Raw genomic sequence first — 20,488 nt, forward strand, 5'->3', positions numbered from 1 at the left:
GACCCACATAAATTCAATAAAACTGGCCTTATAATAAGTATAATTACTATAACGTGGTTCATCAGTCAGCCGGCCGGACTAGTCAGCCGGACGTTTTTTCCCACGTCCACAACAACATCTAGTATTTCTCAACCACAACGCATTAAATCAATTATTGGTTGCCGCTATCAGAATCTCCTGATGATTCGACATCTTTGGAACAGGTTCGTGCATTATGCCCAGTCTTACTACACGCACCACAGCGTCTCCGAGTCGGCTGTGCTCTCTTTGATGGACCCCGCTCCTTATCCTCTCGAGGTGCTGGACGTTTACCTTTTTGTTTCTTTTCCAGCAAACCCTAAGATTCCTCTATACTAAGTGCCCCTCCAAGCTACATACGCGACCTTTTAGCCCTCCGACGCTTAGCAAGTGCTACATTCGCATCCTCAAGGGTACGAAGCCGATCAGTCAAAATAGTGATTAAGTGCGCCATTACCTGCGCACCCTTTGATAATTGCTTAACTGCAGCAATAATTGGTGTCGGTGAGCTTCCTTATGAGCAGAGATCCGGCTTTTGATAAAGTTAGACTGCGAGACGGCTTGTTGTGGGTTAGAGGGCGTTTGCGACTGCCAAGGTGGTGGTGTTGAAGGGTTGGCCATAGGAGGTGTAGGCGTCCGTAAATGCACATCAAGCTTTTTGATGATATACTCTGGGTCCTATGGTGAAATTCCAGCGCCTTGGAAAGCAGACCTGATGTTTTCCTCATTAAAAACCTTGTTGTGGGCCTGGTGGAAGGCAATAAAGAACTCAGACTTGGTAATGTGATTTATGGAGGCTCTGATAAATAGGTTGATTTTATCACCGTATGCGCGTTTTAAAGGCGAATAAAGTGCAATATCCAATGGCTGTAATAGATGCGACGAATGTGCAGGCATACTGACCGTTACAACATTGTTCTGCTTGCAGTAATCGTCGAATTCGGCCGATAAATGGCTCTCATGGCCGTCGATAATGAGCATCCGGTAGACGCCCTTAGTTCGGTTCTTAGTATATTTGTCGAAGTGTTTAATCCAGTTAAGACCCGTCTGATTATCTGTCTATCTATTAGCAGTGGGCTTAATGACCCAGTTGCCCGGAAAACCTCATTCCGTGGTCCAACTGGCAAGGTGATATACGCCCTTGACGATCACGAACGGAGGGATGCACCACCCGCCCGAATTGACATATTCAATAACTATAGCCTATTCACGGTTACCCGGCTGGACAGACTTTACTTTACCGCATCGATCGGCACGTATTACCACCATTAACGCGGTAATCATGCCCATCATGAAGCCAGTCTCGTCGAAATTGTATAGGTCCTCCTCTTGGATTCTATACTTAGTTATTATGTTGCGTAACAATACAAACCACTTTGAAATAACCTCTGGGTCTTCTTGAAGAGCCCTTTGATAATCGTATGGACGATTAAACTTTGTTTTCAGAGCAGGCTGTGAGTCCATAAACCGCCTGGCCCATCGCTTGCCAACAGGCTCGGCATTACGCGCTCGCAGCAGGAGATTAGCCATATTTTCCACACCGCCAAGGCGTAAAGGAAATCCTCTGGAATCCTGTTCAATAACGTATTGGAGAAGTGTTTTCTCTTCGATCGGATCGAGTTTATGTCGTTGGGGTTGAGTTTGTTCGCGTCGCGGTCGGTTGTTTATTCTATCGGCTAAGGTGCTCTTCGGGATACCGTAGGTCTTTACGGCACGCGAAATGCTCAAGTTACTACCTGCAGCGCGTGTCGATCGGATCGCTTCAATCGCAAGAATGACTTTGTCTTCTTGGGTGTAGATTGGCATTATGGTTGTTGAGATTTTACGCGTCAAAGGTTTAAGTGGTTTGGACATAAGTGTGTTTAGAAAAAAACGTCCGGCTGACTGGTCCGGCCGGCTGACTGATGAACCACGTTATTAATAATAGTAATATGCGCCTTAATCGGCGGTAAAGTAAAGTCTATGTAGCTGGGTAATTATAAATTGGCTTTAGTTATTAAATGTATTAATTCGGGCGGGTGGTGCATCCCTCTGTTCGTAATTGTTAAGGGCGTATATTATCTTACTAGTTAAATTATAGAATTAGGTTTTCCAGGTAATTAGGTTATTAAGCCTATTGCTAATAGATGGACGGATAATTAGACGGGTCTTAACTAGATTCGCCACTTCGAAAAATAGACTAAGAACCGAACCAAGGGCGTCTACCGGATGCTTATTATCGGTAGCTATGAGAGCTATTTATCGGCTAAATTCGACGATTACTATAAGTAGAATAATATTATAACGGATAGTATACCTATATATTCGTCGCATCTATTATAGCCATTAGATATTGCCCTTGAAACGTATATACGGTAATAAAATCAACCTATTTATCAGAGCCTCTATAAAATACATTACCAAGTCTAAACTTTTTATTACCTTCTACTAGGCTATGACAAGGTTTTTAATAAGGAAAATATTAGGTCTACTTTTTAAGGCGCTGGAATTTCACTATAGGACCCAGACTATAGTATCCAAAAGCTTAATATATATTTACGGACGGTTATAGCTCCTATAGCTAACCCTTTAATACCACCACTTTAGTACTCGTAAACGCCCTTTAACTCATAATAAGCTATCTCGTAGAACTTTATTAAAAGCCGGAACTCTACTTATTAAGGAAGCTTACCGACATTAATTATTGTTATAGTTAGTTAATTATCAAGGGTGCGTAGATAATGGCGTACTCAATTACTATCTTAACTAATTGGCTTCGTACCCTTAAGGATACAAATATAGCACTTGCTAAGTATCGGAGGGCTAAAAGGTCGTATATATAGCTTGGAGGGGCACTTAGTATAGAGGAATCTCAGGGTTTATTAGAAGAGAAATAAAAAGATAAACGTCTAGTACCTCGAGAGGATAAGGAGGGGGGTCTATTAAAGAAAGCCGAGCCAGCTTAGAGATGCTATAATATATATAGTAAGACTAGGCATAATTCACGAACCTGTTCCAAAGATATTGAATCATTAGGAGATTCTAATAGCAATAACTAATAATTAATTTAATACGTTATGGTTGAGAAATACTAGATGTTGTTGTGGACGTGGGAAAAACCGTCCGGCTAACTAGTCCTGCCGGCTGACTGATGACCAACGTTATATAAATTAAACTATTAATAGAAACTTCAGTTAATTAATTTATCTACAATTTGCGTAGTAATCTAAGAATGTTTTCAGAATTTAATTAATATTTTCTATATCTTTATCGGTTTATAAATTAGAAAAGAAATTAATAATTCATCATCTATAACGTACATAATAAGCGAGTGGGCTAGACAAGCGAGTGAGCCACCTATATCATTATAATACGCATTGTTTTATTCAAAACTATAATAGTATGGGATAAAGATACTTAATTAAAACTTAGTAGTTTAGGCTATTTAAAAAAACTAAAATCTTAGTATTTAGGCCGTAATAAAGATCTATAATATTAGTCGTATTACCTTAAGCCGTAAATTAGACAAAACATTATTACGATATGATACTATACCTAATTTACGGAATTTAACGCTGCTAAAAGAGGAGAAGCTAGTTAAATATATCCTTAACCTAAATACTAGATCTTTCCCTCCTTAGCTTCGCGGTATTAAAGAAATAGCAAATCGATTACTTACTATTCGTGACGCGCCCCCTATTGGGAAGCAACGAGCTTCGAACTTCGTAAAACGACAACCATAATTACGAACGCGTCATTTTCGTAAGCACGACTATAAGAGGGCCTAATATAAAGATGCAGACATAATAAACGCATGGTTCTCGCTTATAGTAAACACAATCGCAAAGTACGGCATTGTAGACTTAAACATGTATAACTTTATTAAGACTAGCTTTATAATAAGCTAGATCTTAATCGGAATAGTTATAACTAGTATTAAAAGGCGTTCAAACACGAAATTAATACAGCCTGGCAACCGTAAATAGGTTACAGTCATTTAAGCCATTAGCTCGTCGGGCTATAGCGTTCCGCTATATATTATTATTATAGGCTAGTATTACCACTCCACCTAGTATGCGGAATCTGGTCTCCTATATAACTAGGTTATCGCGACGTCTAAAAATAAATAGATAATAAATGAAAGAGGCCTGGATGAGGCTCGGTACTTTAAACGGCATTTAAAACTATATATAAATGGTTAATATTGCCTCCTTATTATCGACGGATACAAAAGTTACTACTTTACTGATTTCGAGATATTTTATAAGGAGAATAATATCGTCACTTTATATATACCGGCTCATTCGTCTTCTGTACCCTAGCCCTTAATTAACCAATATTTAGGCCTTTTAAAACGGTATATAGTCGAGAAATTAAAGAGAAGATACGTCTCGGTAATAATTATATTAGAAAGGAGGATTTCTTCTTTACGTTTTATAGGGCTTTTATATAAGTGATTATAGAAAATAATATCTAGCGAGGATTTAGGGGGGCAGGACTTATGCCTTTAAGTGTAGAAGGTATACTCTAAAAGCTTAATATAAAGTTACGCACTCCGACGCCGCTAGGATCCCTCTTACTAATACCCTCGGTATAGACTTCTTAAATATTAAATAACCTAACCGAGACGTCTTTATAATCGTAACCTATTAAAGATTAAATTATCTATTATTAAAATAGCTCTCTAGCTTCGATTATTAAAGCTATAGAGTATCTATCTAAAGGGGCTTATAGATTTATATATTAGATCGCCTTATTGAGATCCGAGAATCAGATCCTTTAAGAAGAGGATAACCTACTTAATCGACGCCGGAGAGCTAAGAAAAACCGTCTCCAATAAAGAGGAAGTCTTATTATAGCTAAGGGAGAGGACCTTTAGTTATAGAGAGAGGCTATAGCCTAAATTAAGAAGGGAATATACCGGAGTAATGGTCGCCGACCGAGGACTAAAACGGGCCAACGACGAAATAGCATTTATAAGAACAATAGTTATAATGCGCGAACATATTAATTTAATAAGGAAATATCTAACAATAAGGATTCTAAGTAGTCTCAATTGAATTAATGAGGTGGGCGTTGATATATACTCCTTTATATAATGTGGTCGCGGTTGGGTGGCCCACTCGCTTGTCTGGCCCACTCGCTTGTCTGGCCCACTCGCTTATCAACTACATTACTAAATTACGAAATTAAAGATCTTTAAAACTCAGTAATAAATAATTTATCTTTATTAAAAATAGTTTCCTTGAATATTCCGTAGTTTATAATAATTATTTTGAGAAATATAACTAAGTTAGTTATATGTTAAATTTTTAATCTTATTTTCATCTTTGTATAATATAAAATAAGTATATTCAATATATCGGTCCATGATAATTGAAATATCAATATAATATACGTTTATAAATAACTCTTTAAATTTAAAGAATTTAACAATAAAGTTCTAAAACATCAAATATTATAATATTACTGGTATTCATAAAAATTATAGCTCTTTATAAGGCATAAAATGGTTATTTTTAATTTCTTTTATAAATATCGTAACTCTTAAATATATTAGCGATTTTTATTAAAATACAGGATTTAGTATGATACTAACGAATCTAATGTTATATTTTTATAACACTTTAATAATTATAAACTCAGGTATTATTAATTTCTATAATAAACTTAGAAGTTATTTTTTAATGGGACTAATATCAAATTTTTAGTTATCATTAAGAGCTTTATAATGTATACTAGATTATTGTCGTTTTTGTATTTAAAGTAACTTACGTTTTTTGGAGACCTTAACTTTATAATTCAGCTTTTTATTAAAGAAGTTTATTTTATTATTCTTAATTACTTTTAATAAATAATTTTTAAGTTGTATTTTAATAGAATTATGGATTATCTAATCTATCGTTTGTTTTAAGTCTTTTAATATAATAAAATATATAAGGATCTTATAATCTATGTAAACTAGAACTTTATATTTAATATTAAATAACTATAATGTTTTATTCTTAAGATACTTTGATAATAGCTATTAATTTCTTATTATACATCTATTAATTAAGTTTGGCTTTATAAAATATATTTAAATAAATTATATACAAATATATTATTTTTATTTATTCTATTAGTTAAAAGCTATTTTTATAATAAATTTCAATATATTTGTTCTCGTTTTAAATTATTTATTTAAGTTTAAATTATTAGCAATTAATTCTGAGGTTATTGGGTCTTTGAATTTATGAAATATTAGTTAATATTTATCAGTTTGATTTAATAGTGTATTTTCCTAAATCAAACTATTAGATAATTCAACGATATTCATATATGTTTAAAAGAACCGTCGGTAAAAGTTGAAAAATGTTAAGAAGGTTTATGTATTTTTAATATTAAAAAGTACGGGTTGATCCTTGATCACCTTAACCCTAAATTTCTATAACGTGGTTCATCAGTCAGCGACGAACTTTTTCCCAAATGCGGTTTGCATTAAACCACTCCAACCTTTGACGCGTAATAACTCCACAACCATTATGCCAATTTACACACAAGAAGATAAGATACTTCTAGCCATCGAGGCTATCCGATCAGCCCGCGCCGCCGGCCGAAAACTAAGTGTGTTGCGTGCTGCGAAGACTTACGGTGTCCCCGAAAGTTCCGTACGCCATAGAATGGACGATCGACCCCGACGCGAACATGCCCAACCCCAACGACATAAACTTGATGCGATCGAAGAGAAAGCGCTTCTCCAATACGTTATTGAGCAGGATCAAAGAGGGTTTCCCTTGCGTCTCGCTAGTGTGGAATATATGGCCAATCTCCTGCTACGAGCGCGTAATGGCAAGCCTGTTGGCAAGCGATGGGCCAGGCGGTTTGTGGACTCGCAGCCTGCTCTGAAAACCAAGTTTAATCGTCCATACGATTATCAAAGGGCTCTTCAAGAAGATCCTGAGGTTATATCAAAGTGGTTTGCGCTGTTACGCAATATGATGGCTAAGTATGGCATCCAAGAGGGGGACCTATATAATTTCGACGAAACTGGCTTTATGATGGGCATGATCACCGCGTCAATAGTAGTAACACGCGCTGATCGACGCGGCAAAGCAAAGTCTGTCCAGCCTGGCAACCGTGAATGGGCTACAGTCATTGAATGTATCAATTCGGGCGGGTGGTGCATCCCTCCGTTCGTGATTGTCAAAGGCGCATATTACCTTGCTAGTTGGACCACGGAATCAGGTTTTCCTAGCGACTGGGTTATCAAACCTACTAATAATGGATGGACGGATAATCAGACGGGTCTTGACTGGATTAAACACTTCGACAAACATACTAAGAACCAAACGAAGGGCGTCTACCGGATGCTTATTATCGACGGCCACGAGAGCCATTTATCGGCCGAATTCGACAATTACTGCAAGCAGAACAATATTATAACCGTCAGTATGCCTGCACATTCGTCACATCTACTACAGCCGTTAGATATTGCCCTTTATTCGCCTTTAAAACGCGCATATGGTGATGAAATCAACCTATTCATCAAAGCCTCCATAAACCACATCACCAAGTCGGAGTTCTTTATTGCCTTCTACCAGGCCCACAACAAAGTTTTTAATAAAGAAAACATTAGGGCTGCTTTTCAAGGCGCTGGAATTTCACCATGGAACCCAGAGCATGTTATTGAAAAGCTTGATGTACGTTTACGGACGCCTACACCTCCTGTGGCCAACCCTTCAACACCACCACCTTGGCAGTCGCAAACGCCCTCTAACCCACAACAAACCGTCTCGCAGTCTAATTTTATCAAAAGTCGGATCACTGCTCATCAAGGAAGCTCACCAACGCCAATTATTGGTGCAGTTGAGCAATTGTCAAAGGGTGCGCAGGCAATGGCGCACTCAATCACTCTTTTGACTGATCGGCTTCGTACCCTTCAGGATGCGAATGTTGCACTTGGTAAGCGCCGGAGGGCTAAAAGGACGCGGGTCCAGCTTGGAGGGGCGCTTAGTATAGAGGAATCTCAGGTTTTGCTTGAAGGGAAACAAAAAGGGAAACGTCCAGCACCTCAAGAGGATGAGGAGGGGGGTCCATCAAAGAGAGCCCAGCCAGCTCGGAGACGCTGTGGTGTGTGTGGCGAGACCGGTCATAATGCGCGAAGCTGTTCTAAGGATACGGAATTGTCAAATGATTCGAGTAGTAATGAGGAATAGTTAATTCAATGTGTTGTGGTTGTGCAATAGTAAATACCATTACGTGCATGGGAAAAAGTTCGTCGCTGACTGATGAACCACGTTACCCCTCTTGGGCTTAATGGATTTTTCAGCCTATTTAATACTTTTCATTATTCTAATTTATAAAGGTAACGTGGATAATAAGTGAGTGGGTCACCTAACCATAACCATATTATATAAAGGAGCAAATATTAACGCCCACCTCATTAATTGAATTAAGACTACTCAGAATCCTTATTATCGGATTTTTCCTTATTCAATTGACACGTTCATATATTATAATTAGTATTCTTATAGATGCTATAACGTACTTGATAAGCGAGCTGCCCAGACAAGCGAGCTGCCCACCCAACCGCATTCATCCTTCCTCCTCACTTCTAATGCGTATCACGCCACAAATAATCATGTCGTCACAAAGCAAAGAGGCCCAATTGAACTTAGCAGTCAAGGCTATCCAAAAAAACCCTAAACTCAGCATTCGAGCCGCAACAAGAATCTATTCAGTCCCCCCTAGGACCCTAGGCACCCGATTAAAAGGGACACCTATACGACAAGATACTATACCTAACTTATGCAAATTGACAGAGCTTGAAGAGGAGAACCTAGTTGAGTATATCCTCGACCTGGATTCCCGATCGTTTCCTCCCCGGATCAGTGGTGTGGAAGAAATGGCTAATCGATTGCTCGCCGACCGCGACGTGCCCCCAGTTGGGAAGCGCTGGGCTTCAAACTTCGTTAAACGATAACTATAGCTCCGGATGCGCTTTTTTCGTAAGTACGACTATAAGAGGGCCTAATGCGAAGATCCAGACGTGATAAACGCGTGGTTTCGGCTTGTAGCGAACATAATTGCGAAATACGGCATTATAGACTCCGATATCTATAACTTCGACGAGACTGGGTTTATGATGGGCTAGATTGTATCCGGGATGGTCGTTATGAGTGCCGAAAGGCGTTCAAATATAAAAATGATGTAGCCTGGCAATCGTGAATGGGTTACAGTCATTTAGGCCGTCAGTTCGTCAGGCTACAGCGTTCCGCCGTACATTATCGTTGCAGGCCAATATCACCTCTCTCTACCTGGTATATAGAAATAGATCTCCTACGCGACTGGGTCATCGTAACGTCTGAAAACGGATGGATAACAAATGAAAGAGGCCTAGACTGGCTCCAGCACTTTGATCGGCATATGAAACCGCGTGTAACTAGCAGTTATTGCCTCCTCGTCGTTGATGGGTACGAAAGTCACTACTCTGCGGACTTTGAGATATATTGCAAGGAAAACAATATCGTTATACTCTGTATGCCGGCCTATTCGTCTTATCTACTTTAGCCCTTAGATGTTGGGTGTTTTGGGCCACTAAAGACGGCTTATGGTTGACAAATTGAGGATAAGATGCGCCGGGGTAATACCTATATTACGAAGGAGGACTTCTTCCCTGCATTTCATAACGCTTTCACGCAAGCCCTAATGGTAAAAAACATCCAGGGAGGCTTTAGAGGGGCCGGGCTTGTTCCTTTGAGTGCCGAAAGTGTGCTTTCGAAGCTTGATGTTAAGTTATATACTCCAATACCCCCAGGGTCCCTACTAATAATACCCCCCGCGTGGACTTCTTAGACGCCAAATAACCCAACAGAGGCCTCTTCTTAGTCCGAACTTATCAAAAGGAGGATCTCCCGCCATTAAAATAGCTCCCTAACTTCAATTATTGAAGCTGTAGAGCATTTATTAAAGGGAGCGCGGGGATTTATGTACCAGATTGCCTTATTAAGGTCGGAGGTCTAGATCCTCCGGGAGGAAAATAACCTACTTAGCCGACGCAGGAGGGCTAAGAAAAAAACACGTCTTAGACAAGGAGGAAGTCTTACTGTAGCTGAGGCAGAGGACATTCAGTCGCAGAGAGAGGCTACGGCCTAGATTGAGGAGGAAACGCGCCAGAGTAGTGGTCGTCGGCCGAGGATAGAAACAGGTCGACGGCGATGTGGCGTCTGCGGAAACACTGGCCATAATGCGCGAATATGTCAGTTTAATGAAGAAATATCTGAGGAATAGGATTTAGAGTAGTTTCAATTGATTTTATGTTTTTAGTGTTGCTCCTTAGTTAGATTTAAGATGTGATCATGGTTAGGTGGGCAGCTCGCTTGTCTGGGCAGCTCGCTTATCAAGTACGTTATTGTTATTAGCCCGTCTTAGTCCTCGGTTAGCAACTACTATTCCGGCGCGTTTCCTCTTTAATTTAGGCTATAGCCTCTCTCTATAATTAAAGGTCCTCTCCTTTAATTATAATAAGACTTCCTCCTTATTAGAAACGGTTTTTCTTCGCTCTCTAGCGTCTATTAAGTAGGTTATTCTCTTTTTCAAGGATCTAGTTCTCGGATCTTAATAAGGCGATCTAATATATAAACATATAAGCCCCCTTAGATAGATACTCTAAGTTGTAGCTTTAATAATTAAAGTTAGGGAGCTATTTTAATAATAGGCGATTCGATTCTTAATAAGTTGCGACGATAAAGACGCCTTGGTTAGGTTATTTAGTATTTAAGAAGTCTATGCTAGGGGATCAACGGGAGGGATCCTAGAGGCGTCGGAGTAAATAACTTTAAGTTAAGCTTTAAGAATATACCTTCTACACTTAAAGGCATAAGTCCTGCCCCTCTAAATCCTCCCTAGATGTTTTTTTTCTGTAATTACTTATATAAAAGCCCTATAGAATATAGGGAAGAAGTCCTCCTTTGTAATATACCTATACCCCGACGTATCTTCTTCCTAATTTCTCGACTACATACTGTTTTTAAAGGCCTAAAATATTGAATATTTAAGGGCTAGGGTAGGTAAGACGAATGAGCCGGTATATTTAAAGTGACGATGTTGTTCTCCTTATAAAATATCTCGAAATCCGTAGAATAGTGACTTTCGTGTCCGTTAACGATAAGGAGGCGATATTGACCTTTTATACGTAGTTTTAAATACCGTTTAAAGTACCGAGCCTAATCTAGGCCTCTTTTATTTATTATCTATCTATTTTTAGACGTTATGATAACCTAGTCGTACGAGAGACCGGATTCCGTATACTAGGTAGAGAGGTAATATTAGCCTATAATTATAATATACGGCAGAACGTTATAACTTAACGAGCTAATAGCTTAAATAACTATATCCTATTCATAATTACTAGGCTATATTAATTTCGTGTTTGAACGCCTTTCGGCACTAGTTACGACTATTCCGGTTGAGATATGGCCTATTATAAAGCTAGTCTTATTAAAGTTATAGATTTCTAAGTCTACGATGCCGTAATATATAATTATGTTCGCTATAAGCGAGAACTACGCATTTATCGCGTCTGGATCTTCGTATTAGGCCCTCTTATAGTCGTACTTACGAAAATGATGTGTTTGTTATTAAGGTTGTCGTTTTACGAAGTTCGAAGCCCATTCCTTCCTAATAGGGGGCGCGTCACGATTAGTGAGTAATCGATTTGCTAATTTTTTAATACCGCGAAGCCGAGGAGGGAAAGATCTAGCGTCTAAGTCGAGGATATACTCAACTAGCTTCTCTTTTAATAGCGTTAAATTCCGTAAATTAGGTATAATATTATATTATGATAACGTTCCTTCTAATTTATAGCCTAAGGTAACGTAACTAATATTATAGATCTTTACTACGGCCTAAATACTAAGATTTCGGTCTTTTTAAATAGCCTAAACTACTAAGTTTAATTAAGTATCTTTATCCTATACTGTCATGATTTTGGATAGAGAAATGCGTGTTATGATGATATAGGTTGCACGATGGCGGTTGGGTGGTCCACTCGCTTATTATATACGTTATATTAATAAAATAAAATAATAATTTTCAAAAATTCGATATTTAGTTAAATAAAATTATACAAATTATAAATTATTATATCAAATATAATATTAACATCTAATAACTTCATATTAAATTTAAAATTATCTCTTATAAAGTTAACTTTATAAAGATATTTTATATTATAAAAAAAAAAATTTAAAAAATCTATAAATTTTAATAAAAAAGTTATTATATTAAATTTAATTATTTATATAGGTTAGTATTAGGAGGTCTTATGTATATTAAAATACGTAAAACTAAGTATTAAATATAGGGCTAGAATCGACGGAAGGTCGGGTAGAAATTAAAGAAAAAGAGATAAAAATCGAAGTTCGATTAGCTATTAATAGTTAGGTATATAAACTAGTTTTCTCGTTATATAAAATATTATATATATTAGTGCCCTGTCGGATACCTCCGCCGAGGGGTAATGAATTCTCTATAAGTATTATTTTATATTTTAGGAATTAGCGTTTAAATACTAATAAAGTATTTATAAGTATTTTACTCTTCACTTCTCTAGGGTTTGCTTCTGGAGTTCGGGTATGTAGTAATCTTGATTATTATTTTACTAAACCGTATTATCTCCTGGCACTGTACCCAGTAAAAACATTTCACATAGGATTAGCATTAGAGAAATTAGAGAGATACTGTAAAGGGGCGCGCACGCACCCAACCATTCGACCTAGCCACACTGTGGCTGAGCGCTCGGCGAATCCTCGGCTCAGCCAAGGCCAGGTTAAAACCCTGATCTCACGATAGCCTCGTGAGATCGTCAAGCTTAAGTCTACGTATTATAGCAGCCCTACCTTCTATCGCTTTCCCAGTCAAAGCACTTAGCTACAACCATTACAGATACCTTTAACGTTACATAGCACTCCGTGGGATAACATTCGCATGGTCTCATCCTTCCTCTCTGCCTTGACATGACTGCTGTGATGACATGTAAGCTTTCAAAGCTGCGGTGAGCGGGATGCTTTCGTCTCTATGTATGTGCGCCTATGAGCGTCAAAGCCAAGACAGCCAAGCCACCATAGTCACACCGGCCGATCACAAGGTACTGCAATGTGAAGCACCACCCTTGCCTGCGGCTCTGGTTCGAGGGCGATGGCGTACGCATGACTATGATTGTGGCACATTGGATATGGAACTCGTGGAGATGGAGAGGGCGACTGGGGCTGGAGCAAGCCGGTGAGACCTACTAGATTAGTCTGTTCCACGTTAGCCCAGGAACATTGCAGATGTAGATTCTCGTCCCGAAGCTCCATTGGCAGCTAGCTGTTGCTTGGTAGTGGACTTGGTAGTCGATATTCGGGACAATGTCGAGGTGCCTATCAGGTGGGACCCAAGTCGGTGGATTAATTGTGGTTACCGCTATTACCCGCTCTAAACCTTGACGCGGTGGTGGCTCAACCCAGCCCGGGGGGCTGGGTATGTATGCAGCTCGGTACGGATATTGGTGGCCCAATCAGCCGATGATCTCTCGTTCCCCGCGTCTCTCCACCTTCTCCAACTCTATGGATATGTTATCTTTACGAGTACCTACGAATACTCCGTGACGACCTGCCATTGTCTAGGGTGTTTCCCCTCATTCCTGGATGGCAGAATACAATACGAACGCCAATTTCCAGGTCTTTCTGCCGAAACCCGGTAGGTACTCCATATGCATACATACCTAGACTGGCGGCCAGCATGCAGCGGTATTCGCCTGCAGACCAGCCTCCATGGAGGTACGGAGTAAAGAGATAAGGCCAGGCCTGGACCCTGGTTGGAGTTCGGATCCACTGGGTCCTGCACCATCCACAACGCACTGTCCACGGTCCGGGCAACATCAAGTCAGGTGCCATGGAACTGCCAGTCGCAAGTGCGCAGCTTAGATGATCCTTGAATTGCCAGAGATGGCCGTTCAAATACCAGATAAATGAGGTGATGTTGTGCTGGCGTCTGTGTCTGTGCTTTTTCTCTTGATCTTGATGAAGTGCGGTAAGGTATGGGACGGGAGGCGGTGGGATGGATGACTCGTAAGCCCCCTGGCTAGCATATCACGCAAATGTTGTTCCTCTTTCATCCTTTCATTGTTGCGAACCTTCCCTCTTACGAAGTGGGGAGTGATGAGCGACTTCCAAGAAAGTAACAGAGTAGGAACAAGATGTATTTTTTGGGGGGAAATGTTGCAACCAGGCATGCACCCTGCCTAGTGGTACCCCATGTGTTTGACCTCAGCATCGCAATCATTCATCGACTGACAGTGACCGCCCACATCCTTGGGCCTGGCTTCAATCTGGTTCTTGTTTGCATTCCTTTCATATTAAGGTAATCCAATCAATCCAATTCCCATGCTTGTAGGTTCCACCACAACTCTGCTTAGCTACCGCAGTCATGCAGTGAGGCACTCTTAGTCTCCCACTTCTCCCTGCACACCTCCACAAACCGTTGCTCACTCGCCCTCCCCGCCCTCCATATTCCCCCCCCTCCAAAACATCTTCACGTGTCGCGAACTAAATCCGCCGGGAAGGCAAGTGACCAAAACCCTTAACTTGCCCCAACACCACCACCTGCCACTCTCTCGTGCAACCAACCAAAGTGGTCGACTACCAACACCTCTAGTATCCGTGGCAGCTGCGGCCAGGAAGAAAACAACATAGGCAAAACAATCGGCTCACCATGTCAGATTAGTACATGCAATGCATACCAATATCACGGGACTGATTGCGATTGCCTTGGCCACAATAGCCTGCCCCCCTCCACCCATTGCTAGTACTCGCAGCCTGGACGGTGTCCCTCTTCTTGGCACCTCCATATAAGAAGCGGTCCTCCCGTATCATCTGCCGTCCCGTCTTATCACAAACGGTCAAGTCGATTCGATTTGGGGAGCGCAGTCGAGCGCTTCCATACGCGTAGGTAACCTGTCGGAGAGTAGCACATTTACCGGCAAGGACAGGAAATCGAGCCCATCCGCCAACATGTCGTCTATCACATCAATGCTGTCGGCGACAGCCACATCGTCGGCTGCGCCCACCAGCACCGGCGGAAACAGAGCTCCCTCGCAGGGTGGTATTATCGAGGGCGCAAACCCATCGCATTACAACCCGAAGGACCCCATCACCATGTTCATCATCCAGGTCCGTTACCTTTGATTTCGAATTCCACCTTCGGCGCTTGCCAACAAATGCTAATTCGTGCCATTCGTAAAATTTAGGCTGGACTCATCATCACAGTCTGTCACCTCCTCCATTGGCCCTTGTCCAAGATCCGGCAACCTCGAGTGATAGCCGAAGTTATTGGCGGCATTGTTCTGGGACCCTCGGTGCTGGGTCGAATTCCCGGCTTTCGCGCTGCCATCTTCCCCACGGAGTCGATCCCCAACTTGACGCTGGTAGCCAATCTCGGCCTTGTTCTCTATCTCTTCCTCATCGGTCTTGAGACAGACGTTCGCTTCCTCGTCAGTAATTGGCGAGTTGCTACTTCAGTTGCGTTCGCCGGCTTGGCTCTACCCTTTGCGTTCGGTTGCGCCCTCGCATGGGGTCTCTACAACCAATTCTCCAGTGACGAGGGTGTCATGCACATTGATTTCCCAATCTACATGCTGTTCATCGGTGTTGCTATTGCAATTACAGTAAGATACCCCGCAGAAATGACCTACTCGGTCGTGGTTTGATCACCATTCAACTAACATGTTGCCTCCAGGCTTTCCCAGTCCTTTGTCGTATCCTGACCGAATTGAAGCTCCTTGATACCTCTGTCGGTGTTATTGTGCTTTCAGCTGGTGTTGCGAACGACGTTGTTGGTGAGTAGTGCTTCATTGCATGTTAACACGTTAGGGCGGATTTTACTAATACGCCACAGGTTGGATCCTCCTTGCCCTATGTGTTGCTCTTGCCAACGCCGGAACGGGTCTTTCGGCCCTTTGGATTCTTCTCGCGTGTGTCGGTTACATGTTGTTCCTCTTCTACCTTGTGAGGCCAGCTTTGGTCTGGCTGTTACGCCGAACTGGCAGCATCGAGAACGGGCCTTCGCAGAGTATGATTGCGCTCATCCTTTTGATCGCCCTGACCTCGGCTTTCTTCACTGGTATCATTGGTGTCCACGCGATTTTCGGAGGCTTCATGGTTGGCCTTATCCTACCCCGTGAGAACGGCTTTGCTATCAAGGTCACTGAAAAGCTGGAAGATTTGATCGGTGCTCTGTTCTTGCCCTTGTATTTCACGCTCTCTGGACTGAACACCAACCTGGGTCTCCTTGACAGTGGTATCACCTGGGGATACGTCATCGCCGTTACGTTTACCGCCTTTCTGACCAAGGTTATTGGCGCCAGTCTCGCTGCTCGGTTGAACGGATTGGTCTGGAGAGAGTCTTTCTCTATTGGAGCTCTGATGAGTTGCAAAGGTCTCGTCGAGTTGATCGTCCTCGTAAGTGGCTCTTGTTCGAGCACAGCTCAAAGACGACATGGAAATGGAGACGGAAGCTGATTGAAACACAGAACATCGGTCTCCAGGCTAGGATCTTGAGCACCAGGACATTCACCATTTTCGTTGTCATGGCTCTCCTGACCACATTCGCAACTACTCCTCTGACCTCCTTCCTGTACCCTCGCTGGTACCAGAAGAAGCTCGAGGCTTGGAAGCGTGGTGAGATTGACTGGGACACTGGTGAACCCATCTCGAGTCACGGCGGATCGACCGACGACCATGAATTCACTAAGCCCACTAACGATCGTGTCCAGCGCCTGTTGGTGTACCTTCGACTGGACAACATGCCTGCCCTACTCAACTTGGTCTCCCTATTTGGAAAGCAGTCTGGCTCAGGAGACCAGTTTGTCGAAAGCGATGAGAAGGGCGGTATCAAGTCGGATACCGTGGCTCTGAGTTCTTCCAACGGTATCAGGGCTGTGCGGGCTCACGGTTTCCGCCTACTTCATCTTACGGATCGTGATTCTTCCGTCATGACTGTGTCTCAGGTCGACGATTTCAGTCACAATGACCCTGTTGTGAACATTTTCCGTACTGTAGGACAATTGATCAGGGTTGCCGTTTCTGGGGAGGTGTCGATTATGCCAGAGACTCGCTTTGCCGAGGCTCTGCTTTCCAAGTCTTCGGATATCTCCTCCGACCTTCTTCTCGTCCCCTGGAGCGAAAGTGGTAGCCTAGTCGACACGCAAGTCCTGTCGGCAGACGGCTCCAACAAGCTTGGATCAACATATACCGGTTTCGCCAAGTCAATCCTCGACTCCCCGGAACACAACATTGGCATTTTCTTCCCCAAGGGCAGTGTCACCCAACCTAGCTCGGACGGTAGCAGCGATCGTAAAAGGCTTTCGCGAGCATACTCGTTCAGCGACATCCATCACGATATCCCAACGATTCCCGTCACAAACAAGTCTCACCAGATCTTCATGCCATACTTTGGCGGCAATGATGACAAGCTTGCCCTCAAGCTTGTGCTTCAGCTGTGCGAGAGGCACAACGCACAAGCGACTGTGGTGCACTTCACTGGGACGGCCGAAGGCGACTCCCAGTCTCAGGAGGGTGACTACTTTGGCTTCGTGTCAACACACGTACCTGCCAATGTGGCCTCACGAATCAAGTTTGAGACTTCCTCTTCTGCCAATACCTTGGAGGCCGCTTCGAGCTATGCCGAATCAGGCGTCAGGACAGATACGCGAGAAGTCACATGGCACAACCTGGTCGTTCTTGGTCGCAGGAGCGCTGTGAAGGCGAGTCAAGGCAAGGCGTCTGTCAAGGTATCTGAAGATATCAAGGACTGCCTGGGTCTGGCTGCAGGTGTTTTGATGACAGTTGGCGTAAAGGCAGATCTGCTTGTTGTTCAAGCCAAAGCTTCAAGTAACTAGCCGAAATTTAGTACTCTAATTCTTGATTTAATACCATCTATCTCATCTATCTGATATTAGGGAATGATAATCCTGCGTGGTGGCAAAGTATCACAAAACTTATTCACATCTCACCACTTGCTGTATTGCGATGTCCTAGGGTTTGCATCCAGGTGAACGAGAGAACCGCCGCCATACTTGAATGCAACGTCATCTCGTCACTTCGCGTTTCGCCTTCTTTCCAATCATTTTGAGCGCCGAAGCGGCATGCCACCTTGCATCGCTTTGAGTCTTACCACGTGAAGTATTCTATCCTAACGTAGAAATTTAGCACGATCACAGGATCCAATCACAGGATGAACTGAAAGGATAGTATGTGCTGGTATACATCGAGGGTGAAGGAATAGATATCCGTAACGGGTAAGCGTTTCGTAGCATCCGTGGTATATCTCAAAAAGAAATAAACCTGCCACCATCAAGACTTCGTTATCAGCGTATGTACTACGAGAGGTAACTTTGTGTTCATTGTCATTTGATTCATTGTGACTCGTTACTCGTCTACCGTTAACACGCTGCTATGCTGCTTCTAAAATTTCAAAAAGTTTCCTGCCGTCTCGATGGCACTTTATCTAATAACGCCCCCCAAATACCCAGAAACTAGCCATATGAAAGAGAGTACAGGATGATTTGGTATGTTGAGGAATTGATGTAGAGGGGAGATGTAGACGGGGTGTATCCCCAACTACGTAGTAGCGTCTCATGTAGGATGGACAACACATCGCACAAATCCAACTGGATCAGTGTCGTCTTCTCCCACTGCTGCTCTGACCTCCTCCGCCACCAGTGCCTTGGCCGCCCCAACTGCCGCTGCGTCGGGTCGCCGTGTTCACGGTAGGTTGGACGACAAAGTTGCGAATACCCATCTCACATGCTTGACGCAAAGCTTGATGGCGCATGCCGCCCTTCATACCGGTGGCCTTGTGACCGACAAATGTGTCGACGAGGGCGGCGCCCAGAGCAGCCGTGGCCACCCGCGTACCTTTCTCGCCTATCCACGGGCCGGGCTCACTCTTCATCTGGAGAGCTGCCTGACTTCCAACTCTAAAGGCTGTCTGGGCGGCTTCACCCAGTGCAGCGTAGCCAACGGCTGATTTAGCTCGAGGCCGAGCTGCACCAGAGGCACCACCTGCTGCACCTTTTCTGGGCATGGACCGTCCTCTGGCAGAGCGTTGCTGCTGATCGCCGCCTGGTTGGCCGTACCGCTCGGGCGAGTCATTCATGTAGCGACCGCGGCCACCCTGGCTCTGGCTGGCATATCCCCTCGGATTGGAACGGGGATCAGCCTCGTAATCTACATGCCGACCGCGATTTGATTCGCTACCGCCACGGGGGACGCCCTCGTAGTCAGCGTAGCGCGAACGCCGCCTGTCACTCTCGCGTGGTGCATCATTCTTGGAACGGCGCGATTCGGTATTATAGGGATCGACATCGTCGTAGTCGGCATAACGGGAGCGTCTGTCAGGGTAACGAGGCTCGGCGTCAAAGTCAGCGTACTTGGAGCGCCTCGTATCGCTTGTCCGGGGCGGGTGATAGGCATGTTGACGCTCCCGGCCGCGGCGAGAAGCGGGTGCATATGCGTCGAAGGCGTCGTCGTCGGCACGGTGGTGAGCGGTGGCGGGGGCTTCCCGGGCGGAGCGGCCGTGACTCCGTGCCCGTGCCGTGGGTTGATAGGCGTCTTCGTCGTAGTAGCGGCTCTTGCGACTCTTGCGATCTTCCCTCTGCTCTGGCTGGGGAGCGTAGGATTCCGGAACGGCGTCCCTGCGGGACTTGCGGCTCTCACGGTGTTCCCGCGGTTGTTCCCTGGGCTCTGGCTCGCGTTGATAGTTGTCGTAGGCAGCTGGAGGGGCGGCAGGATCTGATTTGTTGCGGCGGCGAGGGCCAGGACTGCGTCCACGAGATGGATATTGGGCGTAAGGGTCGGCAGCAGTGTCGTAAGGGCGACCATAAGACTCGTAAGGGTCCAGGTCGTAGTCAGGGCCTCTACGATGAGAGCGTCCCATTATTGTTCGAGATCGTCGCGTGGGAGGCCGGAAAGGGCAGAAGATGTGCGAGGATTTGAGAGGATGTAGAGGTGTGGCGGGAGACGTGTGCTAGTACGGAGTATACTAGGAGAATGTGGCGAGGTGGGTAGATATCAAAGCCGGCAATGAGCCATATGTCAAGAGTAAGTGTGAAAGCAGTGTCGAGGGGGAGGGAAGAGGAAGGGGGAGGTCGGATGGTGTATATAATGGTATAGTCACAAAGGTGGCCATGATGGGTCGAGGCATAGGGCGGGGTGGGAGGATGATGTGGGTGTCAAAGTGGGTGGGTAGGCTATGTACCTAGCATACCCACGTTAGTATAGGAGTACGGAGTACTAGAAGCAAAGACAAGCAAAGCAAGCGTGATGAAAGACGATAGACGAAAGGAACGAACGACAACGAAGGGGGCAAGCTGCAGGCCACAGACAGGCCCGAGATGAGACGAGACTCGAGGGAGACAGACAGGTGGGAGGGAGTCCGTGTCTGTGTCTGGAGGACGACGGGGCGGGGG

At 43.7% G+C, this 20,488-nt stretch overlaps 2 protein-coding genes across 2 annotated transcripts; one reads left to right on the plus strand and one right to left on the minus strand.

Annotated features, from left to right (window-relative positions):
- Positions 1 to 14,610: 14,610 nt before the first annotated feature.
- Positions 14,611 to 18,238, plus strand: BDP81DRAFT_367054 (sodium/hydrogen exchanger family protein). The gene is made up of 5 exons (XM_060586532.1): positions 14,611 to 15,191; positions 15,269 to 15,685; positions 15,757 to 15,856; positions 15,916 to 16,478; positions 16,550 to 18,238. Exons 1-5 carry the CDS (start codon positions 15,033 to 15,035, stop codon positions 17,915 to 17,917), a joined length of 2,607 nt encoding a protein of 868 aa, XP_060449854.1. The 5' UTR covers positions 14,611 to 15,032; the 3' UTR covers positions 17,918 to 18,238.
- Positions 18,239 to 18,693: 455 nt separating this feature from the next.
- Positions 18,694 to 19,956, minus strand: BDP81DRAFT_310128 (uncharacterized protein; the record flags this gene model as incomplete). Its single annotated transcript, XM_060583611.1, has 1 exon — positions 18,694 to 19,956. The coding sequence occupies one exon, from the start codon at positions 19,954 to 19,956 to the stop codon at positions 18,694 to 18,696; it is 1,263 nt and encodes a 420-aa protein (XP_060449855.1).
- Between the last annotated feature and the right edge of the window lie 532 nt (positions 19,957 to 20,488).

Source organism: Colletotrichum phormii (assembly GCF_030913505.1).
Source record: "Colletotrichum phormii strain CBS 102054 chromosome Unknown BDP81scaffold_3, whole genome shotgun sequence".
In the NCBI taxonomy this organism is placed as follows: domain Eukaryota; kingdom Fungi; phylum Ascomycota; class Sordariomycetes; order Glomerellales; family Glomerellaceae; genus Colletotrichum; species Colletotrichum phormii.

Excerpts from the sequence above, each read along its gene's own strand:
- BDP81DRAFT_367054 (XM_060586532.1), top strand. The coding sequence starts at position 15,033 with ATGTCGTCTATCACATCAATGCTGTCGGCGACAGCCACATCGTCGGCT. Across the intron at positions 15,192-15,268 it reads TCACCATGTTCATCATCCAG|GCTGGACTCATCATCACAGT; the intron begins GTCCGTTACCTT and ends CGTAAAATTTAG. Across the intron at positions 16,479-16,549 it reads TCGTCGAGTTGATCGTCCTC|AACATCGGTCTCCAGGCTAG; the intron begins GTAAGTGGCTCT and ends ATTGAAACACAG.